The 27,538-nt window shown below is 51.2% G+C and overlaps 2 protein-coding genes across 2 annotated transcripts; one reads left to right on the plus strand and one right to left on the minus strand.

Moving 5' to 3' along the window:
• Positions 1–40: 40 nt before the first annotated feature.
• VAT1 (vesicle amine transport 1) lies at positions 41–10,399 on the minus strand. Its single transcript, XM_058561085.1, has 6 exons — positions 9,946–10,399; positions 3,299–3,506; positions 2,727–2,897; positions 2,534–2,623; positions 1,733–1,974; positions 41–1,576 (listed from the first exon to the last, which is right to left on the minus strand). The coding sequence occupies exons 1-6, from the start codon at positions 10,348–10,350 to the stop codon at positions 1,493–1,495; spliced, it is 1,200 nt and encodes a 399-aa protein (XP_058417068.1). The 5' UTR covers positions 10,351–10,399; the 3' UTR covers positions 41–1,492.
• A 1,486-nt stretch (positions 10,400–11,885) lies between these two features.
• Positions 11,886–17,741, plus strand: RND2 (Rho family GTPase 2). The gene is made up of 5 exons (XM_058561092.1): positions 11,886–12,044; positions 12,521–12,608; positions 13,404–13,513; positions 14,275–14,409; positions 14,625–17,741. Exons 1-5 carry the CDS (start codon positions 11,943–11,945, stop codon positions 14,889–14,891), a joined length of 702 nt encoding a protein of 233 aa, XP_058417075.1. The 5' UTR covers positions 11,886–11,942; the 3' UTR covers positions 14,892–17,741.
• The last annotated feature ends 9,797 nt before the right edge of the window (positions 17,742–27,538 follow it).

Raw genomic sequence — 27,538 nt, forward strand, 5'->3', positions numbered from 1 at the left:
CTCACCTTCCCCTCCACTCTCAGAGGCAACATCCAGGACCCAGGGTTTGGCTTTTTATTGACACAAACACAAAGGCAGCTTCGGTAATGGGGTGGGGTTCACAAAAGCAGAAATCGCACTTCCCCCCATTAGGCCTCATGAAGAGGATGAGCCCCTCCCCCACCTCCCAATGGCAATGGCTGGGGCAATAACCCTCCCTAATTCTAACTCAGAGAGCAGAGGGAGTTACACCTCTACCCCAGGAAGTCCCCACTTTGGTTCCAATGGCCCAGGTCCTAAACCACTCCATTGACTCCCCTGCACCATCTCCCCACCCATATAAACAAAGTTTGGGGGCCGAGTTTGAAAAGCTGCCTCTCTGCTCTGAGAAGGCAGTGGGCCTCCCCTGACGACATGGGCATGTGCTTTGAGTTTTACTTTGGTCCCAGAACAAGACACAGACAGCACTGCCTCTCAGAGCTCTGGCTAGTAAATGCCACACCTATCTGCAAGGCTGAGAAAGCTTCCCAGCCTCTTTCTCCTCAACCACCACAGAGAAATGACAGCCCCAGGGACAGGACATAGCACACACCCTGGGAGGCTAGGGGCTGGCCCCCCACCCACTGGCACACAGATTTTTGGCAGTGTTGTGGGACTGGGGGGGAGCAAAACCCCAGCTCCACCAGAACAAAGAAGGCACTGGGGAGAACAGGGGTGGAGAAGGAGGTGTGAGACAGGGACCCCCCCCACACATACACAAGCACAGGTTTTCTGTTGCTAAGGCACTGAGAACAAATCCAGAGAACTCAGTGAAGGGTGGGGGGGTCTGTGTCCCTCCAGCAGAGTCGTGGCCTAGGGGAGCAGGCCTGATTCCCTCCCTTGTAAGAGGCAACCTTGGTTAGGAGTGGCAGGAAACCTGGAGGTGGAAGAAGCCCAGTTGTGCTTAAGAACTTGGGGACGGAGGACGAGGCCATGCAACGAGGCAACAGAGTTCAGAGGTGGGCGCTGTCGGCCCAGGTTGAAGGGACACTAGAGCGAGACAGGGACATGCTGGACTCACAGAGATTGGCCCCACATCCTGAGCTGACATTTCAATTCTTTGGGGAGGTAGTGGGGCAGGGGCAGGAGGGGAGATGAGGCGGAGGCGGAAGCACACAGAATAGGACGGGAAGGGACTGGCTGACCTTGGCACAAAAGCAGCACAGCAGGCCCGGGGGAAGGGTGGGGGCAGGAAGCAGCCAGCCTCCCTCTGACCCTCCCTGTCCCCTTGGCAGGGCCCAGACATCCAAGTGGTCACTTCCCAACCTCTTCAGAGGGCAGGTAGCAGGGAGGGGGCAGCCCTGACTAAAGAGAAAGAACAGGGCAGGGGAGAGGTCATCACCACGAAGACCTTCAGGGGAGGGAGGGCAGAGCATTACGATAGAGGATGAAATGCTGCGAGAATCTGGGGGCCAACAAAACTTGGCTTCCCAGCTTCTCTCTTCCCGGGTCTGAGGGTCTCCCAGCCCCCACACTAGTTCTCCTTCTCTGGTCCAGGCACCAGGATGACTTTGCCCACATTCTTCTTCTCCTGCATCTGCCTCATGGCATCCGCCACCTGGTAGAGGAAGACAAGACTGCTCCCAATGCCATCCAGCCCCTCCAGAGAGCCAGCCTAAAGGAGTCAGCCCTCCTCTTCCCAGGAATCCTACCCCTGGGACCCCAGCCTTCACGGGTTCTACCCAGGCCCTCCCTGCAGAGCCATCACACTCACCTTCTCGAAGGGCCACACCGAGTCAATGTGGGGTTTGATGTGGCCCTGGTTGTACAGAGCCAGGAGGCGGGCCACCACCCCACTGACCAGCTCCACCTCGCCCTCCAGGTAGCCCAGGTGGAAGCCGCACACAGCTCGGTTGGCCGGCAGCAGCTGTAGAGCTGTCACGCTGAACTGATTCCACCACGTGCGTGCCAGGGCCATCAGGTTCCGCTTGGGGCCCGTCAGCAAGTTGGCCATTCCTGAGGGACGAGGAGACACAGCCTGTGAATCCAGGTGCCAGGCACATCCCTGTGTGTCTGGATCTGTGCTTTGTCTGCTCCTTGCGGGCCCCTTACCATTATCCACACCAGCGCCAGGGAGTGACAGGATAATACCCCCCTGCTGGCCACCGGGCCCTAATGGACTCCAGCTGACTCAGAAATTGCTCTAATATTTATTTGTTTGTTTATTTTTTGAGTGAAATAGTTTTTTCAATGAAAATGCAGCTTGCCCAAGAAGCCCAGGAGGGTAGGACAGAGGAAGGCAGACTGGTTGATTTTGCATCAGGAATAATCCCCAAACAGAAGCGTAGAAAGAGCACAGAATTTACTGTGACTTGTAGGAAAAGCTGTGAGAGAATGACAGTAGCTGCACCCAGGAGACAGCCATCTGAATGCAACAGCCAGGACCATCCTAACCCTGCTGCTCTCTCCAGAGCACCTGAGTCCCTGCTCCTTCTTCATTCAAAGCCCTGGGCCATCCCTCAGTCCATCCTGCTTCCCCTCATGCCCCCTCTCCATCCTCAGCCCACTGACTCACCATACGTGACCACTTTGCCCATGGGTTTGAGGAGGTTGTAGCCCTTGGCAGTATCTGACCCACCCAGAGGATCCATGACGATGTCCACTCCTGTCACAGAGCAGGGGACCCAGAAATGGCATTAGAATCCACAGATCTGGAGATCCCCTCCCTGTCCCATGCCATCCTACCCCTTCCCATACTCTGACCCCACCTTTGGGGGAGATCTTCTTGATCTCATCCACGTAGTCAGTCGTGTGGTAGTCGATGGGGTGTGTGACCCCGTTCTCCTTCAGCACCTCGTGCTTGCTGGCCGAGGCTGTTCCAAACACTGTCACATTCTCCACTGTGCGGCACAGCTGCACGGCAGCCATACCCACACCCCCTGCAGTAAGACATTTTCACAGGGAGGGGATATGGAGTCACCCTGCCACCACTCTCCATTCTTGCCTCTCGAGGACCCAGACCATCACCTTCCTTTTGCCTGGGCTCACTTTGAGGCTTTCTCCCCTCATCCCATGTCCAAAGTCCATGATTAAGAATTGGAGGGAGGGTGGCTAGCAAGGAGCGGGTGCTGGGCGAGGGCACATTGCTATGGATAGCACACCAGGCTGGACCTGGTGCCTGAATGTTGCCACAGCAACAATACTGCAGAGGCCTCTGCGCGCCATAAGCTCAGGCAGCCTGGTGTTGCCATGACAACAGTCCAGACAGGCTGCAGGGAAGGGGCGTGGAAGGAAATCTGGGTGGGATAAGTAGGGGGGATAAAGGGAGAAGGCTTGTCACCTGCAGCCATGTGTACCAAGACGCTGTGGCCAGGCCGTAGGTTGCCAAAGTCAAAGAGGACCATGTAGGCGGTGATGTAATTGACCAGTAAAGCAGCGGCTTCCTCAAAGGTCATGGCCTCAGGTATCAGGAAGGTCTGGGCCGAGGACACAGTCACCTCCTCCTGCCACATGCCCGACCGGATCAACACCATCACCCGGTCCCCTACCTTGAAGAACGGAAGAAGAGCATCATTCAGTCACTCATTCATTCACCCACTGGCAATTTATAACCTTCCACTATGTACAAGGCCCTCTTCCTGGCAATGAAGTCGCAGTAGAAGCAGCAGCAGTAGTTGTTGTAATAATAATAATAATAATATCAACAAAAACAATAACAACTTACCTTTATTGAGTGCTTACCGAGGGCCAGGGCCTATTGTAAGTGCTTTATATAAAACGCTCAATTAATCCTTACATCAGCTCTTTGAGGTAGATACTATCCTTATCTCCATTCTACAGATCTTACACTTCACTGTTGTGTAAGATCCCTGAATGCAAGAAGCTTACAGTTAGGGCGGCACGAAGTGCTGTTGAAGAGATCAAACTGCTTTGGTTAAAAAAATGGGCTCCACACTCCACCCAAAAACAGCTGACTACACATTCTTCTCAAGCGCGCATGGAACATTCTCTAGGATAGACCATATGTTGGGAAACAAAGCAAGCCTCAATAAATTTAAGAAGATTGAAATCATAACAAGCATCTTTTCAGACCATAAGGCTATGAAACTGGAAATGAACCAGGAAAAAAAAACTGGGAAAGTGACAAAAATGTGGAGATTAAACAACATGCTACTGAACAACCAATGGATCATTGATGAAATTAAAGGAGAAATCAAAAACTATCTGGAAACAAACGAAAATGATAACATGCCATATCAAACCATATGGGACGCAGCAAAAGCGGTCCTGAGAGGGAAACTTATAGCGATACAAGCCCACCTTAACAAACAAGAAAAAGCCCTAATAGGCAGCCTTAAATTACACCTAACAGAATTAGAAAAAGAAGAACAAACAAAGCCCAAAGCCAGCAGAAGGAGAGAAATAATAAAAATCAGAGCAGAAATAAATGATATTGAGACCAAAAAAACAGTAGAAAGGATTAATGAAACAAAGAGTTGGTTCTTCGAGAAGATAAACAAAATAGACAAACCCTTAGCCAGGCTAACTAAGAAAAAAAGAGAAAAGGCTCAAGTAAATAAAATTAGAAATGAAAGAGGAGAAATTACAACGGATACCATGGAAATACAGAGGATTATAAGAGAATACTATGAGAAATTATATGCCAACAAATTGGACAATCTAGAAGAAATGGATAAATTCTTAGACTTATACAACCTCCCAAAATTGAACCAAGAAGAAATGGAGAATCTGAATAGACCAATCACAAGTAAAGAGATTGAAATAGTAATCAAAAACCTCCCAAAAAATAAAAGTCCAGGACCAGATGGCTTCTCCAGTGAATTTTACCAAACATTCAAAGAAGATTTAATACCCATCCTCCTCAAACTATTCCAAAAAATAGAGGAAGATGGAACACTTCCTGAATCATTCTATGAGGCCAACATCACCCTGATACCAAAACCAGACAAAGACAATACAAAGAAAGAAAATTACAGGCCAATATCGCTGATGAACATTGATGCAAAAATCCTCAACAAAATATTGGCAAACCGAATACAACAATATATTAAAAAGATCATACACCATGATCAAGTGGGATTTATACCAGAGACGCAGGGATGGTTCAACATCCGCAAATCAATCAACGTGATACATCACATCAACAAAACAAAGAATAAAAACCACATGATCGTCTCAATAGACGCAGAGAAGGCATTTGACAAGATACAACATCCATTTATGATAAAAACTCTCAATAAAATGGGAATAGAAGGAAAGTACCTCAACATAATAAAGGCCATATATGACAAACCCACAGCTAACATCATACTCAACGGGGAAAGACTGAAAGCCATTCCTCTGAGAACAGGAACGAGGCAGGGCTGCCCACTCTCACCACTCCTGTTCAACATAGTACTGGAGGTTTTGGCCAGAGCAATTAGGCAAGAAAAAGGAATAAAAGGAATCCAAATAGGTAACGAAGAAGTGAAACTCTCACTATTTGCAGATGACATGATTGTATATATAGAAAACCCTAAAGAATCTGTTGGAAAACTGTTAGAAACAATCAACAACTACAGCAAAGTTGCAGGGTACAAAATCAATCTACAAAAATCAGTTGCATTTCTATATGCTAATAATGAACTAACAGAAAGAGAGCTCAAAAAGATAATACCATTTACAATTGCATCAAAAAGAATAAAATACCTAGGAATAAATCTTACCAAGGAGGTGAAGGACCTATACAATGAGAACTACAAGACATTATTGAGGGAAATCTACGATGACATAAAGAAATGGAAAGATATCCCATGCACGTGGATTGGAAGAATAAACATAGTTAAAATGTCTATATTACCTAAAGCAATCTACAGATTCAATGCAATCCCAATCAGAATCCCAATGACATTCTTCACAGAAAAAAGAATACTAAAATTTATATGGGGCAACAAAAGACCCCGAATAGCTAAAGAAATCTTAAAGAAAAAGAACAAAGCAGGAGGCATCACAATTCCTGACTTCAAAACATACTACAAAGCAACAGTAATCAAAACAGCATGGTACTGGTACAAAAACAGACACACAGATCAATGGAACAGAATTGAAAGCCCAGAAGTAAAACCACACATATACGGACAGCTAATTTTCGACAAAGGTGCTAAGGACATGCAATGGAGAAAGGAAAGTCTCTTCAATAAATGGTGTTGGGAAAACTGGACATCCACATGCAAAAGAATGAAAGTGGACCATGTGCTATCGCCATTCACAAAAATTAACTCAAAATGGATCAAAGACCTGAAGGTGAGACCTGAAACTATAAAACTCATAGAAGAAAATATAGGCAACACACTATTTGACATTGGGTTTAAAGGAATCTTTTCGGATGACATGCCTACCCAGACTAGGGAAACTAAAGAAAAAATAAACAAGTGGGACTTTATCAGACTAAAGAGCTTTTATAAGACAAATGAAACCAGACTCAAGATGAACAAACAACCAACCAGCTGGGAGAGAATATTTGCAAAACATACATCTGACAAGGGGTTGATCTCCATAATATATAAAGAACTCACACAATTGAACAACAAAAAAACAAACAACCCGATCAAAAAATGGGCAGAGGAAATGAACAGACACTTCTCCAAGGAAGATATACAGATGGCCAATAGGCACATGAAAAGATGCTCAACATCACTAATCATCAGGGAAATGCAAATCAAAACAACACTAAGATACCACCTCACGCCCGTTAGAATGGCTATAATCACCAAGACAAAAAACAACAAATGTTGGAGAGGATGTGGAGAAACAGGAACCCTCATACACAGCTGGTGGGAATGCAAATTGGTGCAGCCTCTATGGAAAACAGTATGGAGATTCCTCAAAGAATTAAAAATAGAGATGCCCTATGATCCAGCCATCCCACTACTGGGAATCTATCCAACGCACCTGAAATCAACAATCCAAAGAGGCTTATGCACCCCTATGTTCATTGCAGCATTATTCACCATAGCCAAGAAGTGGAAGCAACCTAAGTGTCCCTCGACTGACGATTGGATTAAGAAAATGTGGTATATATATACAATGGAATACTACTCAGCCATAAAAAAAGACAAAATCGTCCCATTTGCAACAACATGGATGGGCCTGGAGCGTATTATGTTAAGTGAAATAAGCCAGAAAGAGAAAGACAACCACTGTATGATCTCACTCATATGTGGTATATAAACCAACACATGGACAGAGAAAACTGGACTGTGGTTACCCGGGAAGTGGGGGTGGGGGGTGGGCACAAGGGGTGAAGGGAGTCATATATGGGGTGATGGACAAACAAAAATGTACAACCCAAAATTTCACAATGTTAGAAACCATTAAAATATCAATAAAAATCAAAAAAAAAAAAAAAAAATGGGCTCCAGCTGCTGGCGGTCCGGGTTCTGATCCCGGGCGCGCACCAACGCGCCGCTTCTCTGGCCATGCTGAGGCCGCGTCCCACATGCAGCAACTAGAGGGATGTGCAGCTATGACATACAACTATCTACTGGGGCTTTAGGGGAAAAAATAAATAAATAAATAAAATTATAAAAAAAATGGGCTCCACTGTTTACTGACAGTGTGACCTTGGGCAAATAAAAATTATTTAACCTTTTTGAGCCCCCGTTTTCCTATGTAAAATAGGGCAGTTATGAGGATTAAGCGGCAAAAAAAAATCACTCAGTGATTTTTAGCCCAATGTCTGGCACATAGTAAGCACTTAGCAGTGTTAGCTAATAATAATCACAATAATGATAACACCAATAGCAAGGAGGGGAGGTCACCGATCCAGCAACTGAAGGAAGAAGGCAGGATGTCGTAAGGGCCATATCAAAATGAAAAGAAAGGTCTCTGAGCAGTTAGGGCTGGGTGCCGTCACCTCAGGAGAAGTGCTTGAGCCAGCACTGGGGGCCCAGAAAACACCTTCACCCAGAGATGGGGGGAGGGGTGATGGACAAGGACAGCCACACAATCCACCCACCAGGAAAAGGCATTTTTTCCCCTCCTCTCATCCACCTGCATAAGAGCCTCCTTGCAGGAGGGAAAGTGGGCAAAGAAAATGGAAACTTTCCCTCCAGCTTAGCAATTGGGGTCAAGGGGAGGACAGGAGAAAGGGGGCCAGTCTCAGGAGAAAGGAAGGCCTCTCCTTGCTCTCTGAAGAGAGTGGAGAGGGAGGTGTGGGTGCTGTTCCAGGACAATCCCGGTCTGTCTTGGACCCTGCCAGGAATGTTGGGAATTCTGTATATTAACAAGACTTGGGAGTCCATGGGGAAGGGGGATGGGACTCCCACACATTCCCTTTTTCATGTCCTCAAGCCCCCGCACGCCAGTGATGAGGAGGACTGAGGGCAGGTTGGGATCTCTCCCTGCAAGCACTGGCCTGAGATCAGGTCTGGAGAATGGAGCATTTCACCCCAGGACTCAGGACTAGCCGACTCAGAAATAACCCAGGAGAGCTTGGAAAAGTACAGTGGTCAGTCCAGGTCGTGGCCCGTTCCAGGTCTGGCCCATTGCTCACCCCTCAGCCCATCAAAGGGCATGGCCATGATCCCTCCCCAGCCCAGATATCAGGAGGGAGGGAGGGCTCTCCCCACGGAATCCAGCTCTTACATCAGATTCTTGCTCTGGACAGGATATCCTGTATTTACCAAGCGGAAAGTGTGGGGAGGGGAGGTAAGGTGGGTGGCCTTCAGCAGTAACATGACCTACAACTCCCCCTACCAAAAAAAAATATCCTCTTAGCACCTTCTCAAGAGTGGGATTATTTAGAAGTAAGTGGAAAGGGTGGGGCCAGAGCTGGATCCAGGGAGAAGCCCTTTAAGGAGGAGATGTTTTCTTGTACAATAAATCCAAGAATTCCCGCTCTGGGATGTGAGACTGGCAGGACTCGAAAGACGAAGGCTGCATCTAACGGGGCCTGATTTGAAAAGAAACGCCTAAACGACGTGCAAAGGCCTCACCCCAGGTCGCCCAAAAAGTTGGTCATTTGGAACTCGCTGGTGTCCGGGGTTGTGGCCAAGATTAACGATAAACGAAAAGGAGAAACAGACCGGCAGAGATGGGCTAACCTGCTCCCGCTGCCACACCCCCTACCCTAGTCCAAATGGACACCGCCAGGATTTCTGAGGGTCTTCGGCAAGGAAGGCAGAGGCGGGTTCCGCTTAAACGTTCCCAAGGTTCCCAAGGGCAGCCCGGGGTCGTGGCCCGATGGCTGAGTCATTGGAGGAGGAGATACTGCAGTCACGGGAGACAGAGAGTCCAAGACAAAGATTCAGAGACCCGGTCTCGCCCCCTTCCACCGCAAGATCAGACTGGCAGTGTATGGCCGGTGGTGGTCGTGTTGGTGGCGAGGTGGCAGGCTCCCACTCCTCCATGATGGGCGTGCCTCTTCTCTTTGGCCCTGCTCTGGGAGCGGCGCCTCACACCCCCACAGACCACGGGGCTGCATGTGACTAGGGCTCTGGCTCGGCCATGCGCCCCCGCCCAACCCCGACTATACAGCTCAAGCTCCCTCGGGGAAAGAGGCACTAACTGTCACTCAGGGTCACAGACCATAATTACCCGGGGAGTATTTGGTGGACAGGGGTACAGGTGTGGTTTTACGGGGCGGGGGGGGGGGGGGGGGCGGGGGAGGTCATTGTGCGCATGCGCATGGGCGCCTTATTGTTTCCCCCCACTACCGCCACCATCGCCGCTTCTGGTCGGCGGCCACAATTAAAAATGGTTGGGGAGGGGGCGATAACTCCATCTTCACCCCCCACCTCTAAATATAAATCCAGTTCTCCAGGAGCCTCAGAACACAGGCTCTTTTCCTTCCATGCTCGTCTACCCGGGTTCGTGCCAATTTCCCCCGCTCTGCCACACCCCCCGGCGCCCGCCCACTCGTGCCCCGCTGCCCCGCGGCCTGCGCAGCCTTTCCCCGTCCTGCCCTGCGCTGGCCCGCTCACTCACCTTGCGGTCGGTGACTCCCTCGCCCACGGCGATCACGACGCCCGCGCCCTCCAAGCCCGGAGTGACGGGCGGCGGCGGCAGCCGGTCATACAGCCCCTGCCGAGCCATCAGGTCGGCGAAGTTGAGCCCGCAGGCCCGGACGCGCAGCGTCAGCTGGCCGGGCCCGGGGGCCGGGGGCGCGGCCGGTCGGCTCTGCAGCTTCACCTTGTCGTAGCCGCCGAAGCCAGTGAGCACCAGGCAGCGCAGCGGCGGCGACGCGGCGGCGACCCCCTCGGAGGCCGCGGGCGGCTGGGCGTCGCTGGCTGCCTCGGCATTCGAGGGCTGCGAAGAGGCGTCTTCTCTGGCCCCTGCCTCGGCCGCTGCCACCACAGTGGCCGCCTCGGCTACCTCTCTCTCGGCGGACATGGCTGGGACTCCCGACGTGCGCGCACAGCTGGACCGAGGGTGCACAGCTGGGGAGGGCGGGGCGCGCGTCAGGCCGTGCGGCGGCTGCGGACTCCTAGCGGGCGGGGCGGGGCGCCGGGCCGGAGGCGGGGCCTCACGCGCGGACTTAAAGGGCCAGGGCCACCGTGCGGGTGCCACGGGAGCGCGAAAAGGAGACAAGGAACGTCTCGGGACAGACCCGCGCGAGGGCATTCTTGGGCTCATGCAGATTGCGATTTTATTTATTTATTTGTTCATAATAAACCTTATGCAAGTTAAAAAATATGTTAAGGGACAGTCTGAAGGACGATCCCCAAACCTGAGCTTACATCAGATTTGGGGAGCCAGCCACCTGTGGGCCGAAACCCTACCAAGTTGTTTCTCAGGCTCTGACTCTACCCATATGTGACCCATTTCGTGTGGTCTTGTAGTGGCAAACTTGGAGCAGGGAGATCAAGTCTTTAAAACTTTCCATCTGACTTTGTTAAAGCTCTGTGCCTCAATTTTCCCTTCTGTAAAATGGTGATAATGTTGCTTGCTCTCGTTATCTTTACAGGGTAAACATAAAATTAAGTCGAGTGTCCTCGATTTAAAGAAGCGTTTTTAAAAGGTAAAAGATGCCAGGAAAAAAAGGTAAAAGATGCCATGCAAATACAAAACAGTGGTTCGATTATTGTTAGACTCCAGATCAAGCCTGAAATGACTTTAGAGCTTGTCTCTGGCTCCAGCAAGGCTGTCACTCTGGGCAGTTCTATCTTCCTCTACTTCCTCCCGATCTCTGTCTCTCCGAAGAATCCACCAGAGGACGCAGCTCCTCCAAAACTTTCGACTCTGAGCTTGGCTAGAGAAACTCAGTCCACGCTTTCCTGCTAGTGCAGGCTCGCCGTTAAGTCACCACAGCCCCAGACTAGGCCATCCGTTGCCATGGGGACGGAAAGCCATGATGTCACCATTGTCCGGGTGGGTGTGTTGGAGTCCATACCCTCATATCCCCAAGACTCCCTGCCCGGACATGAGAGTGGAGGAGGGAGACCAAACCAAAAAGTCTCCCTCCTTTCCCCACCATCTCGCGCCCCCTCCTGTTCAGGAAGTGGATGGCTGCCCACGCGCGTGTCCGCACTAGCAGACCGGCGTGCACGCGTGGGCACGCAGACGGCCGAGCCTCGCGCGTGTACGGCTCCCACCCTACCCTTCAGAACTTCACCCGAACTGCGCTCCGCCCCCATCCCCAAGGAAGTCAAATCAGTCAAATCAGCCCGGCTCGGCCAGCCTCAAACCAGCAGGATCTCACCGCCGTGCTAAAGGCCTGCTCCTGGGCCTCGGTTTCCCCGGGCCCCGCCCAGCTCTTCTGGGCCCCGCCCCCCGGCTGCGCGGGCAGGAGGCGGGGCCGGGGGCGCGGCCGCCAGGCTGAGGGCGGGGCGCAGGAGGGGGCCGCGGGTCCCCGGCGGGGGCTTGGCGCGGGCCCGCGAGATGCCGGTGTCCGTGGCCCGAGCGGCTGCAGCTGCAGCAGTGGGGGTGGCGGCAGCGGGGCCCCAGAGGGGGGCTGCGCAGGGGGCCGGCGCGTAGCCGGGACTATGGAGGGGCAGAGCGGCCGCTGTAAGATCGTGGTGGTGGGGGACGCGGAGTGCGGCAAGACGGCGCTGCTGCAGGTGTTCGCCAAGGACGCCTACCCCGGGGTGAGGGACCCGCGTCTTGGGAGGGGGGCGCTGAGGCCGCGGAGGTGGCTGACTGGGGCCCGGGGGCGGACGGAAATGGGTGCTAGGGTAACCAGAGACGAGAGAGAGGGTCTCGGAGGGCCGGGGGAGGCGTTGGGGTCTCTGGAGGGACTGCAGAGGATTGGGGTGGGAGGAGTTGGGGAGCAGGTGAGATGAATGGGGTTTGGGGGAACCAGATCATCCCGGAGGGGACGCTAGGGGAATGTCGGGGGTCCAGGGCATCAGAGAGGGGAAGAACTAGGGGCTGAAGGGACCGGGAGCGGGTCTGGGAGCCTAGCAGAGATTCCGCTAAGGCAGCCGCTCCCAGTATCTCTCCTTTGCCCAACACCGGACCAACTTGTGTCCAGGGGCTGGGTTGGACGGGGCGTGGGAATGAGGAGGGCATCTGTCTGGGGTGAAGACTGGAGACTCTCATCTTGACCCATCCGTGTCTGCAGAGTTATGTCCCCACCGTGTTTGAGAACTACACCGCGAGCTTTGAGATCGACAAGCGCCGCATTGAGCTCAACATGTGGGACACTTCAGGTAGCCAAGTCCCTCGGGGTCACCCTGACTTCCAAGGCCTCCACCCTAACCCCTCCCTTGGCTAGACTCTTAGGCTCCAGGTCAGCTCAGCCCATCCATCCAATTCTAGGAGGAAGGAAAATCAATTTTCTGCTTAAAGCCAGGGAAACTGAGGTAGAGCTTGTGAGCCACATAGAAACGGTGTCCTGAAGGAGAAAGCCCAGTATCCCATTCTCTCAGCTGGATTCTACCTACCTGGGAAAGTTGGGAAGGAATGGCTTTTATTTTGGAACATGTTTCTTAGGAGATAGGACTGGATTTAGGAAAGACATTTAGAAATTTCTTTGAGGCTCAGGCAACTACTTCTCTAGACTGAACTATAGAAATCTGAGATCAAGTCTCAAGAGGGTGAGAGCGGTCAGCCCCTGCTCCTCCCCCTCCTCCAAAAAAGGAGGAGGGTTTTTATTCTTACTGGCTCCCCTGGAGGGCTTTAGATGTCTGTCAAAGCCCTGAGAGCACATGCAAAATTTTGTGGGAATGTCAAGATTTCATGAGCTTCTCAAAGACTCAAAAAGATTGATTACTTTTAGATAAACCTCTAGGGAAGTGGAGAGCTGTTTTCTGCTGTTTAACCTCCCCTTTGGCTGCTCTCCTCCTTGGAGAAACACAGACTCCTTGATGAGTATTAATAACTGCTCTTTTCCATTCTCTGCTCCTAGCGTCCCTTGACCAGGATTGCTAAGGTCTCCCATTCCCTTCCAGGCCTCCCACCCACTCAGGACCCTCGTCTGTCCCCTCCCTTCCTGTTTCTCTCAGGTTCCTCTTACTATGATAACGTCCGGCCTCTGGCCTATCCTGATTCAGATGCTGTGCTCATCTGCTTCGACATTAGCCGACCAGAAACGCTGGACAGTGTCCTCAAGAAGGTGGGAGCCCGGGGAAGCAGGACAGCTAGACTGAGGAGGACCAGAAACCATGGTCTTGGCACAGTGTGGGCCAGGAGAGGGTAGTGACAACTGGGGCATGACCATCAGCTGGAGAGTGTGTGAAGCTCTCATTCTTCCCCATCCCCCTACCCCCACTTCCTGGAAATCAGTCCTCAGAGCTGGATACTGCATCTGAGGGAGATGGAAGAGAGCAGGGAGAAGTGTTCAAGGGATTCCTTAATCCACTTTCCCCATCTCCTTGGGTGTGGGAGCCCCAGTTGGAGGGGATGGGAATGCTGTCCCTGGAGCTCTGGAAAGCCCTTTGGTCTCCTCTCAAGGCCCCTATTTCCATGAGAAAAGCCATGGTGAATGGACACAAGTCAGCTAAGGCAGCCCCGGTTCCCAGGGTTCCCAGGCGCAGGAGGGGAGGGGGGAATTGATCTGTTCCCAGAAACAAATTTGGGAAGGAAGGTGGGAATGGGAAGATTTCCAGGCTGGCAGACCCTTCATGGCCCCTGAGGTAGAAGCAAGGCTCCCGACCCTATAGCCCCAACCCAGCCCTCTCCTCCCTCCCCTTCTCCCACACCCCATCCTGCTTTCAGCTCAAGCCCGCCATCCCCATCCCCTTGCTCACATGGGAGAGTCCAGAGGGGGGCATGGTTCTGCATGCTGTGAGGAAGGGTGTCCTCCTGATGTGGAGCAAGAGTTCACCCTGTGCCTCTTTCTACCCCACCATAACTCTATTTTCTTTCCCCAAATAGTGGCAAGGGGAGACTCAGGAGTTTTGCCCCAATGCCAAGGTTGTGCTGGTTGGCTGTAAACTGGACATGCGGACTGACCTGGCCACACTGAGGGAGCTGTCCAAGCAGAGGCTTATCCCTGTTACACATGAGCAGGTGGGCCCCTTGACCTTTGACCTAGTCCCAGCCTAGACCTCTTACCTCTGCCCCTCCGGATCTCTGATTTGGAAACACTCTACTTGGCACATCCCTTGCCCTGGCTTGTGACCTCTGACCTGATCCCTTGACACCTCCCAACCCTCAGCCTCCCTACTTCTTGCTGAGCCGGAGGCTAAGCCCCACAACTTCCTCCATGCACTACATCCTTCCAGGGCACTGTGCTGGCCAAGCAGGTGGGGGCTGTGTCCTACGTGGAGTGCTCCTCCCGGTCTTCTGAGCGCAGCGTCAGGGATGTCTTCCATGTGGCCACAGTGGCCTCCCTTGGCCGTGGCCATAGGCAGCTGCGCCGTACTGACTCACGCCGGGGACTGCAGCGATCCACGCAGCTGGCGGGACGGCCGGACCAGGGGAACGGGAATGGGACCCGGACCGAGGGCGAGATACACAAGGATCGAGCCAAGAGCTGCAACCTCATGTGAGGGGCCGGGATGGGGCAGAATGTGAGTGAGGAGGGGTGGTGAAGGGCACAACTGTCCCCTGCCTGTGCCCGGGCTTCCTGACCTCCTGACTCTGGCTGGGACTTCAGGGCACGCTGAGTGAGCAATTCTTTTGGGCAGGGGAGCTGGAGGCAGAAGGGTGCCACCATTCCCCACATCCTCGTCACCCTCCCCTCCACAGGAAGTTGAGGGAGCTAGCATGGCAGGCATGGCAGGCATGTGGGCAGGCATGGCAGGCATGTGGGTGTCTGGAGCTGGGATGGGGCAGGAGGGTTGAGGAAGCTGGCATCAAGCAGTGACCTTGGTTCAGTATATGAATGGTGCCTTCCCTCCCCACCCCTAGTCCCCATATCCTGCTCCTGGCTTCCTTCCCTAAGGAAAGTATCCATTCTATGACCTTCCCTTTTCCTCTCCTTTCACTTCTACAGCTGTTCTCACTCATTCTAACCTCCAGGCAACATGCACTAAATTAAAAAGCAACTTTAGAAGCCCCTGCCCCCATCTACCCACCGGTCCTAGCTCCCTCCCTCCCTTCCCCCAACAGTCCCCAAATAAAGCCCGTGTCCATGGAAAATGACTGTGGCTTTAGTTTTATTGCTTTCTAAAAAACCAGTCTACCAATTTCTAGCAGCAGAAGGAAAGTTAGACTTCAGGAAGGACTTTCCTGTCTATGCCTACAGATGGAGCAGAGGAAAAAGCTGTGGGCTGGAGCAGCAGTGTCCTTTTAGGAGCCAAGGTGGGGGAGTGAGATATCTTGGGAATATTCATCTCCGTTAATGAGCCAGACAATCCTAAGGCCATTAGGGGGTTTTAAAGTGGACTGATGTGCAATTCATTACTCAGCCCAGCTGGGGCCCCCTGCTAGTGTGGGAGGGGTCCTGCTGAAGTGGTCCAGGCCCCTTGCTCACCATCTCCACCCCTAGCTTGGAATCTGATGGTGCCTTGGGAATTGTGGGGCTAGAAAGGGCATCAGAAGCCTCCACATCACAGAAGTAAACCATGTGCAGGGTGAAGTTTCCCAGCAGGACAGTAGTTTGATTCTGGGGTCTCCTCAGAGGTAGGGGCAGGGGATCTTACCCTCTTTCCATCCTGAGCTCCTTGATGATTTTGGAGGGAGCATCAGCAGTGAGTTTAGGGTCACACCCCGACACCCAACTCCCTGGAGAAGGAAAGCCGATGGAGGGGCCGGCTGGAGCCCTTGTTGTCAGGAAAGACAGTGCTGGTCTGTTTTCTCCAGAGTCTCGTTTCACATTGTCCTGTATTCCCTCCCTGGCTCTGGTCCCACTGGCCTCTTTTCGGTGACATTCTCCCCCAGGAACTATCCCTGGCCCTCCCCTCCCCCAGCCCCAGCCAGTTCTTCCAGACACACTCTGGGAGAGAACACAGACCTTATTACCCTCCCATCTGCTGGGATCCCCCTAATTCACAGCCTGTCCCTCCCTCATTCATTCAGCAAATATGTACTGAGCACCAACTGTGTGCCAGACACTGGCTTGGGATTCTGAAAGGACCAGTCTCCATGCTCTGGAGGCTAGCCAGTGGGGAAGAGAGGTACCCCAGGTGTGGCCATGCCTTGGCTATGGGAACCAGTCGTCTCAGCTAGGTCCTGAGGGTTGAAGAGGAATTTGCCAGGCAGGGAAGGGGTAGGAAAGGCACCCTGGGTAGAGGGTGCAGCATGTGGAAACAAGTGGAGATGAGAAAGCAAGCGTATGGCACAGTTGGGTTGGGGCTGCCATGGAGGGGAGGGCAGAAGAGAAGGCTGGGAAGGTACATCAGGGCCACTGCAGGGCCCACAAAGGAACCAGGACTTCATTTTAAGGATGTAAGGAGGCACCAGGGATTTCAAGCAGAGAATGAAGTGACCAGATTTGGTTTTCAGATAGACGGTTATCTGCATGAAGTGATGGGGGTTGGGGGATTCAGCTCTGAGATGTGTCATTTAAAATAGCCTCTCCTTTCCCTATGCCAGGGCCCAGTCTTGAGAGAAAAGGAAATCCCACACACTGCTGGCTCATCAGACACCCCTTTCCCTCTCACTCCTGCAGGACCCTCTCCTGGTCCATCTCAGCCAGTCTCCTCAAGGATTCTGGGACAGCTTCAAGAGCACTGGGCACCCCACCCTCTCAAACCGAGACCTGGTTAGGGGCCTCTGAGACCCTCCTCAAGGACACTGAGTCCTAGATTGAGGGTACTAGAGAAGGCTGGGGCCCAGCTAGGTGGCTCTGTCTGGTCCCAGAGGACTGACCCTTCCCCCACAGGGACCTGCCATACCATTGATTTGGGATTTTTGGTCCTGTGGCTTCTCTTCTCCACTTTGGACTTTGGTAGAAAGCAGGCTCAAGCCTGTAGCTGCCAAAGTGCAGTGTTTGTGCCCCCTCTCTTCTCCAAACCTCCCTCTCCTGCTGTGCTCAGGGAATGCAAAAGCATTTCAATATCTGCCTAAAGCAAACATAATTAGGAAGATAAATCAGCTGGAGGAACCCCCAAAGTTGAATCTATTTCCAGGACCACTGGGAACAGATTTTGGTCGCCTCTGCAGGTCTGTGTTGCCAGACATTTTATTTTCTGGGAGAGGGCTGTGCCCCTGGGCTGAGGAGCCCAGTAAGTGGGAGGAGAGAATGGGGATGTTCCTAGATCCTGAAAAGCCCCTGTGGGCTGGAGGGAGGGAACCTTACCCCCACCGCCACCACAGATGCAGGAGTCAGACACAGCTTCCTCTTCTGCAGCTGTTTCCCCCACAAATTAGACACCCGTTTGGGAAACAATGTAGCCTCGTTAATCATTTAATGAAATAAACAACTAATCATGCTGCGATGCTGCCAGTGTTTCTTAACCTCTGCAATCAGCCCGCCCAGGAGGGAAGAGGGAGAGGGAAGGGATGGGGCAGGGACTTGGTCTAATCTCTGAAATGCTTCTGCTGACAGAGGGTCATCCCCTGTGACTCCAGCCTTCCCAGGAGAGAGTCATAAAAAGAGCTTGAGATTTGGAGGCAGAGGTCCGAGGGCCTGGGTCCTAGCTCTGCCGTTTCCCCCCTGGGGAGCCTTTGGCGAGGCCCTGCGCCCCTCTGAACCTCATTTTGGAAAAGGGAGCTTATCACATCTACCTTGTGTTGTTGAACAAGATCCAGAGAGGAGAAAGGATGTAGAAAAGCTGTTTGACCCTTTAAAGGAGCCTGAGCTGATGTACAACATAGACATCTGGGCTTGAGTGCTTCTGAGCTGGGCCTGAGGGAATCAGGAAAGGCTTCTTGGAGGGGGCTTCTTGTGCTGGGGATTCAAAGGCTGGAGGAAGGCCAAAAGACAAGGGGGAGGTCGCTGTGTCTCATTCCCACACCTATCCTGCGGGCTAGAGAGAGAGCTTTAGTGACTCCTCCAAAGGCTGAGGTCCTTTGGTCCCCATTTTTCTGAACTCCCTCCATTACCTTTTCTTAAGTCTCTGGGTGAGGACCCCATATTGCAGTAGTGAGCCCACCCCAGATATACTCAGACGGGTCCTGCAGGCTGAGGAAAGTGGGGGGAAGGGGTCACATCCCTGAGGTTCACAAAGGAGTTTCTTCTACACCGTGCAGCCCTTCTCCTGCCTTCCTACTTCCAGCTGGGTTCCCAGGTCTCTCTCCACCTCTAGTCAATCCCCTACTCCCTCTCCTTAAGGCTGGGGGTGAGGGTCAAAGAGAGGGGAGACTCCAGGTCCAGGCTGGTGGGGTGATTCCCAAGCAGCTACCCTCCCACAGCCAGAGAGACAAGAGAGACACATACATAAGTGCCCCTCCTCCCCAAGAAAATGCCTCTGCTGTTGACTCCTAAATAACAGATGTCTGTCTGCATATTAATGAGATTGGACGAATAATTGGTGAGTTTTTCATTCAGTGTCAAAATGAACCCGGAGGCCTTATGTTCATGCACACAGACACCCACCCACCCCCGACTCTCCCCTTCCTCCAGAGCACAATGAGACAGACGCAGATGCTGGCAAGCTTGATCCACAAAGGGAAGGGCAGAAAGGGAACTGGGAGGAGGTGTCAGCAGGAGGGAGACCTCCATAGTCTGAGTCTGGGTTTGTCAGGTTTCTCTGTCTTCATCAGTTTCCCCAGCCCCCTAGGGGCAAATCTTGCATTTGTGAGATTTCACCACTATGCAGTAGGGGCCCAGAGGAAGGTGGGAGCCAAAGGGTAGAGAGGCTTGTGGCGGGAAGCAGGCCCTGCCTAGGAGGGAGCAACAAAGCAGTGGCTTCCTTCAGTGAAGTTGTGCCTCCCATGAGCCTGGAATCAGCAGGCCCCTTACCCTGCTTTAGCCCCTGAGCCAGGATGTGAGGTGGAAAAACTGAGATTTTGGAGTCAGACAGCTACCATATGCCTGCTGGGTGCTCTTGTGCAAGTTACCCAACCTCGGGCCGGCCCCGTGGCTTAGCGGTTAAGAGCGCGCGCTCCGCTACTGGCGGCCCGGGTTCGGATCCCGGGCGCACACCAACGCACCGCTTCTCCAGCCATGCTGAGGCCACGTCCCACATACAGCAACTAGAAGGATATGCAACTATGACACACAACTATCTACTGGGGCTTTGGGGAAAAAAAAAGGAGGAGGATTGGCAATAGATGTTAGCTCAGAGCCGGTCTTCCTCAGCAAAAAGAGGAAGATTAGCACGGATGTTAGCTCAGGGCTGATCTTCCTCACACACACACACACAAAAGTTATCCAACCTCTCTGAGCCTCTCACTCTCCTTGTCTCTAAGTACACCTACCTTGCAAAATTGAAAGGATGAAATGAGATAAAGTGTGTCATGTGTCTGTCTTAGTGCCTGGTTTATAATAGGCCACAACACATATTTGTTCTCTCCCCACCTATCCCCAAAACCCACCAAGACAGTTTCAAAATTGCTGCCTCTCCTGCCAGACTCACCCTTGTTAGGGCAGTGGCTAATTAGAAGTTTAGTAATTATCCGAGCTGCCTGTAAACCGGGAGGAGAAGATACAGCGAGGGGCAGGAACAGAGAGGAGATTAGACAGAAACAGGAGAGAGAACTGGTGGAAACCAAGGCCTGGAGTAGGAGGAAAGAGACCATAGAGATCTAGAACCACAAGCCAGGAATGGAGGCGGTATTACAGGCAGGTGGAGTGAGCCCTGGCATGAGTCTAGAATCTAGACTGTAGGTTCTAAAAGCCCCAGTTCTGCCATGAACTCACTGTTTGACCTTAGCAAGTATCCCCTCTTAGCATCTCAGTCTCCTCATCTGTGAAATGAGGGGATTGGTTTGCTCTCTAAGGTCCCTTCTCATTGTGTGAGGAGTCCCAGTGGCCTGAGCTAGCAAGGCTGCCCCCCTCCCCACACACACACTACGGCCCATCAGTCACTCTTACTCTGTCTCCTCTCTCCCTTGGTAAAGGGATCTGCTGCACCAGCAAACAACTGTCCATTGTGTCCTAATGAGGGACGAGCAGGGAAAACCAATCACTTATGATGCAAATGAGTGGCGGCTGCAGCCTCCTCGCTTTCACTGAGCGCCTCTCTTTTGCCAAGACCCCGGCGCTGCCCCAGTTGGGCCTTTCTCCCTAGCCCCAGTTCCCATCTGGTCCTGGAGGAGGAGGGGGAGGCCCAGACTGGCCTTCTCATTGTCGTTCATTGCCACTCCCTGCAAGGAGCCTCAACCCTCACAACCTTGAGAGGCCCAGCTTCTCTCCTCAGCCCAAAGAGCTCGCAGGGCAGCTCAATTTTTGTTTTTAATTGAGATGAAATTCATATAGCAATCGCCACCTCTGTGGGCTCAGGTGTTATGCCCCTCTACCCATCTCCACACCCACAGCCTCCAGTGGCACAGGAAAGCTGCTGAGGCCTCTGCCGAGTTGAGGAATAATGGAGGCCGGTGTTGGGCTGAAGGCTGAGAAATGCCCAGAGCTGGCTTGGGGTGAAGGAGGGAGCCAGGGGGAAGGTCTGGGCTTTGGTGGGAAGGGAGAGATCGTCACTGCCTTCCCTAGCACAGCCCTGGGGCCATATATCTTTAGGAAATGGCCTCTTGAATTTCTGAGGAGATTTTTTTTCCCTTAATTTCTTTGGCATTTGGTTAGAAACCAGAGGTGGCTCCAGGAAAGACCTTGGTTTCCAAGGCTTTCAGAGCTTCTGTGGGCTTGGGGACGATCCCACCAGGAGGCTTCTTACCTTGGCAGCTGTGGAGGGCCCTGATATAGCTCTTTGCCTCCAGGAGAGACCTCCCCTCACCAGGCCCCAGGGACAGGCTTCACCAAGGGAAGATTTTCTACTGACTCGGCACTAGTTGATTGCGGAGTCTTATAGCCTAACAGCTGGGAAGACCCACATAAGTTGTAATTTGAGTTTCTCTTGCTAATATACACTACCATTTGGTTTTATGTCATTTTTAAGAGAAGATGGCAAACATCTGTGTACCTGTGTGTCTCTGTTACCTTTAGATTCACCTTTTTTTCCCTTCCGTAATCTAGGACATGTGGTAATGCTTTAAAAAAAACTCTTCTGGAATGAACTAGTGCCAACTGCTGCAGCACTGCAGAGAAAAACTTTACAGGGTCACAAACTTTCTTTTATTTCCCCTGGTCCCTACTCCCACTCAGCTGGAGTCTACACTCCCTCTCTCGCAGACAAAACACAGCCCGGACGATGTAATGAGGGCATTTCCATCTGTGGCCTAATGAAAAGGGACTCCTGGGCTAGTGACGTCCAGGTCTGCCACCAATTCACTGGGTAACCTTTGACAAGGTCCTGGACCTCAGTTGTATCACCTATCAAGTGGGGATAACAATCTTTACCCCAGCTATCCCCCAGGGAACAAGTGAGGGGCGAGAAGAGATGGTTGTGCCAGTGCTTTGAACTTGCAAAGAGATGATCATAAACATCATAATTATTTCTCCAGTGATGGCGGCAGCAGGTTATCTGTCTTGAGTATCCAGCCTGGAGGAGGCCTTGCTGGAGGACAAATGGATAGAGAAAACTGATGTTCTCTGTCTGGGTGGGTGTAGGTCTGATTAATCACAAAGGGGTAGGCTTCACAATAGGCAAAAGAGGATTGAGGAGGGAATCTATAGGTGTGGGCTTAGAAAAGGAAGTGATTCTTGGACATTTATATCTCTTATATTGTTTTTGGAGTAAGTCAGGGTCCTAGAAAAATGAATGGGACTGAAGGGAATTAGCTCCCAGTGGCAGATTGTGACTGGTTTTCCAAGGACCAAAGTTCCTGAGGGTGGGGCCAGCAGTTGGATGCGCCCTTCACTCAGTGAGTCCATTCATTCATCCCTTAACTCATTCGTTTAGCAAATACTCATTGGGTGCCTTGACAAGGTATCTGCCTGGCACACAGCTGGGTTATAACAATAAGAAAATGATACTAATCCTGCCCATAAGGACCTTCTAGTCAAATAACTTATTGAAGGAAGAAAGTGTCATGAAAGAAGCAAAAATTTTGGTGGGGAGAGATTCTGGCCTGGAAGACCTGAGGAAGGCTCTGTGGAGGAGGTGGGTGCGCAGGATTTGGGCCTGCAGAGATGGCAGAGCAGGACTTGCTCAGTACAACATGGTGTGAGCAAAATCTGTGGGTCCCCACTTTGGTGGCCTGGGTGCCTAAAAGGGAGCAGCAAATGAGGCATTGGAGAGGTTGAGTTTGGGCTTGGGATGGAAGGTCTGGGGAGACTCGGTAGGGGGTCAGTCAGAGAAATGTAGCCCTAGCAGACTCTCCCATCTCTTCTCCTCTTTCTGGATCAGGTGCTCCTACCCCCAATTCTGGCAGCTGGGAGTTCTCGCTTGGGCCTTCTGGAATCTCCTGGCTTCCTTTTCACCCGGTCAAATCCTACCCAAGCTCCAAGGGCCAGCTTGAGATACTTCACCCAGAGGTCCTCCCCACAGCAGGCAGAGCCTGACCGCACCACACAGCCCCCAAATGGCTTCTGAACCAGAAGGCACAATTCTGCAAGGATTTTCTGTGGCTTTCTTGCCTCACCCGTTGAATAGTAAGCAATTTGAAGGCCAGAAATGGATCTTTTCTCTCTCCCTTCCACAACTCTGGGGCACACACACAGGCTACCACAGAACTGGGTACGTAGTCTCCCCTCAATCCTTAGCCTCCTAGGACTGGTTCCCAACACAATTTAGCCTCATACAAGTCTTTGAATCAAGGCTTTGCTACCTCCTTTTGTTGTGTGACCTTGGGCAAGTAGCTTGACCTCTTAAAGCCTTAAAGCGTCATTTTCCACATTTTTTTTTTTAACCTTTTTTTTTTTTTTTTTGTGAGGAAGATCAGCCCTGAGCTAACATCCATGCTAATCCTCCTCTTTTTGCTGAGGAAGACCGGCTCTGAGCTAACATCTATTGCTAATCCTCCTCCTTTTTTTTCCCCAAAGCCCCAGTAGATAGTTGTATGTCATAGTTGCACATCCTTCTAGTTGCTGTATGTGGGACGTGGCCTCAGCATGGCCGGACAAGCGGTCGACGCGCCCGGGGTTCTGAACCCGGGTGGCTAGTAGCGGAGCGTGCGCACTTAACCACTAAGCCATGGGGCCGGCCCCTCCACATTTGTATGTTGGGAATAGTGCGTAGCACTTAGTAGGAGTGTGGCAAAGATAGTCATTAATGATTATTATTGTCATTACTCTTGACAGCTGGTAAGATCAGATGGTCCTCGGAACCCAGGGCTGGGTTTCCATTTTCCTTCCTTTTTAATTTAGTTATCTTCTCCCATCTGCCTCCTTTTTTGTCCTCCTTTCCTGTCACCAGTGTACGGGTTTACCTTTCTCCCTCTAGGCCAGCCTTCTCTCCTCCCCTCAGAGAGCCTGCTGGTGGCAGACTCACACTGGGTAGGTTGTCTGCCTTGCTCTCCATCAGTCCATAAAGATAAATTACAAAATCATTTGTTTTATTTGTTCTTGTTACCTTGAGGGCTGGCTGGAATTGCCTTTCTTTAGAAAGCCACATTTGCATATCTCTATGCTGGAGTCAAAGGCTGCAGCTGTGGCTTCACTGCAATTTAAATATTAATAAAACCTCCTAAACCTCTAGCTGTCTTTTTAAGCAGTATGGCCCTTCTGCTCCTAGGCTGCTAATATAATTTAATCTTTGTCCTTTGCTTTGTATTTGTTTAAAGAGCCATCTTGGAGTCAACTGAAGCCAGCTCCTGCAACCTTATAGGTAAGAATCACTAACCAGCCCACAAACCTTCGTTTTCCTTAACAGGCCCAAGATTCACTTCTCCTGGAGACAAAAGAATAGACCATAGGTAACATTTTATACAAATTAGCAGTTCCTTTACACTAAGCCAGTGGTTCTCAAACTTGAGCTTGCTTCAGAATTACAGATTGCTGGACCCCACCCCGTTTCTGATTCAGTAGGTCTAGTGTGAGGCCCCCGAATCTGCATATCTAACAAGTTCCTAGATGGTGTTGTCACCCCTCCCCCCCATTCCCCATCAGGGGACCATGGTTTGGGAATCACTGCACTAAGCTGCATGTTAACCTGCCTCATCATTCCGGGTCCCTGACACTAGGTCTCCAAAGTTCTTGTTTCCCTGCCTCCATGTGGGCTGCGTCTCTCCAGTTCTACATCCCCTCAAACCATTACTTAGATTTTCCTGATCATTCAGACTCACTTCAGGATCAGCTCCCTCTGCACCTCCGCAATCCCTGCTCTCCATAGGAGCTGGCTATCTCCAGTTCTCCTTAGTTTTCTATTTGCCCAGATTCATTTCTTTAATTTTCTCCTTGTTATAGGCAGATTTACAGGCTGTTTGAGAGAGCTAAGCATCACTGAAGTGCGGTAAATGGGCCTCAGCCATTTTGCAGTTTTTGATAAGCAAGCTCCCCCAATGCCTGCTAGTAAGCCCCATTCTCTCGGGTTTCTGTGGGTAGATCTGCAGTTCCCCCTCACCCTGCCCTTCTCTTGGTGCTGCCTGCCTCTGGGGCTGCCCTTATCTGCTCCTTGCAGCCTTCACAGGATACACTCTGGGCAGCTTGGCTCCTTCCGCTCCAACCACCCTAACACTGATTCCTTTCTTTTCCTCCTGCATGTTTTTGAGCAGATACTTTGTTGATGATTCTGGTTGCATTTTTTAGGAAGGAGATATTCTACTGAGTTCTTCTCTAGGCCCCCTCCCTGCGCCTGCATAATAATCCCTCCTCTTCTCCTTCCTTTCCAGTTCCTTTGCAGAAGTTCACTTCGTGAAATGAGATAAAGGCAGTACAGGAACTAGTTCCCAAAATGCTGCTGTGCCCAGAAAGGGCTAAAGATTGTGGGATGTAAAAGTGGGAGGACATTTTAGAGACAGAGGTCAAAGGCACAAGTAGATTTACTCCATCATCAGATAAGACTCTTAAACCCGGCCAAAGATCATGAGGCCAGGGCCAGAAATTGACTTCCAGGAAAGGCTATGCAGAGCCTGAAAAACAGATGGGGTGGACATTTGTTGGGAGAACTTGAAAGACAATTAAAGACAACTTTGTCATGTGTTTCAGTCATCTCTGCTTTCACCCAGGATTACTGGGAAGGCAGGCTGTACTAGATGGATGTTGCTTTTTCTATTAACCCATCAGTGATGGGGCAACAGGCTGAGGCCTGGCTCACCCCCAGGTTCCAGTAAGGCAGAGCTTGTCACTGGACATGAGACACTGTGGGACTCAAGAATGGGCTAGTAGTGCTTCTGCTTGCTTCCTGCCTGCCTTTACTGCTCACACTGAGACCCACTGACTCCCTGGCAGGTAGACAGGGAGTGGCATGAACCCTAGAGAGGTCATGCTGTAGGCAGAGGCTGAACTGGAAGGCTCTGACAACTGAAAGATAAGCCATCATAAGCTGGGAGGCCGGATGGGAGTGGAAACAGGAGTACCATGATCTAATCCTGTAAGTCTTTGGCCTAGGGCTGCTTTCCCATAAAAGAAGATAGAGAGTGCTAGTTTCCCTCACAACCCACTCCTCTCCTGAATTCCCTTGATGCTTGAACTGGTGCCTTCTGACCTGGGGCCAGTGACTGATACAGGTGGAAAGCTGAATGATGGGATGGAAAGGGCAAGGTTCAGACTTCTGGGTTGTCATTTACTAGCTGTGCAAACTCTGAGCAAAATCTTCTATTTTCAGTTCCTATTCTTCAAATGAGGTGACAAATACCCACTTCATACAGCTGTGATGAAGACTAAATAAGATAAAAATGTAATAATGGCAATTAGTTCCATTTTCTCTACTCTTCCCTCACCCACCCACCCTCCTTACAAATATGGCAGTACTGAATTGTGTGAGGATTTCATTCTCTTTGCCTCAAAGAGGATTCTAATCTCTGAACAGTGTGAAGACCAAGAAATGATGATACAGACCATTATCTGTGGATTAAGCATGTTAAATAGGAGTGGCTGTCAGAATTCTAAAGATGTCTTCCCTGGATTTCTGTCCCCTGGTTGTTCAATTAAACACTAATCTAGGTACTGCTGTGAAGGGACTCTACAGGGGTAATTAAGGCTATGGACCTTAGGATAGGGAGATTACCCTGGATTATCTAGTGAGCACATCTCATCACTTGAGCCGTTTTTTTTTTTTTTTTGGTGAGGAAGATCAGCCCTGAGCTAATATCCATGCCAATCCTCCTCTTTTTGCTGAGGAAGACTGGCCCTGGGCTAACATCCGTGCCCATCTTCCTCTACTTTATATGGGATGCCGCCACAGCATGGCTTGACAAGCAGTGCCTCTGTGTGTGCCCAGGATCTGAACCCGGGCCACCAGCAGCAGAGCACGCGCACTTAACTGCTCCGCCATGGGGCCGGCCCCAACTTGAGCCCTTAAAAACAGAAATTTCTCTGGCAGGAGTTAGACAGATGCAGCAGTCAGAGAAATGAGGCAGAAGGGGAAGTCAGAGAGATTCTAAATGTGAGAAAGACTTTTTTTTTCTTTTGTGAGGAAGATCAGCCCTGAGCTAACATCTGTCGCCAATCCTCCTCTTTTTGCTGAAGAAGACTGGCCCTGGGCTAACATCCGTGCCCATCTTCCTCCACTTTATACGGGACCCTGCCACAGCATGGTTTGACAAGTGGTGTGTCGGTGCGCGCCCAGGATCCCAACCCTGGGCCACCACAGTGGAGGGCGAGCACTTAACTGCTACGCCACAGGGCCGGCCTGAAACGTGAGAAAGATTTGACCAGCCTTTCCTGGCTTTGAAGAAGGAGGTAGGGGGTCATGAGCCAAGGAACGTATGCGGCCTCTAGAAGCTAAGAATGACCTCTTGGCTGACAGCCAGCAAGGAAATAGGGATCTTAGTCCTACAACTCCAAAGAACAATTTGGCCAACAACGTGAAATGAACTTGGAAGTGATTCATCCCCAGAGCCTCTAGAAAGGAACACAGCCCTGCTGACACCTTGATTTTGGCGTTGTGAAACCGGAAACAAAGAAATCAGTTGAGCCAACTTGGACTTCTAACCTACGGAACTGTGAGATAAATGTGTGTTGTCTTAAGCCATGAAATTTGTGACAGTTTGTTATGGCAGCAATAGAAAATGAATACAACAGGTACTAAAGTCCCCTCAATAACCCTAGGAGGTAGGTACTGTTATTACCCCCATTTTACAGATGAGGAGACTAAAGTACAGTGAAAGGCTCTGAGAAAGTCTGAGCCTCAAGAACAGTCATACTTGGCAGAAA

The sequence above is a fragment of the Diceros bicornis genome, chromosome 18 (assembly GCF_020826845.1).
Source record: "Diceros bicornis minor isolate mBicDic1 chromosome 18, mDicBic1.mat.cur, whole genome shotgun sequence".
NCBI lineage: Eukaryota > Metazoa > Chordata > Mammalia > Perissodactyla > Rhinocerotidae > Diceros > Diceros bicornis.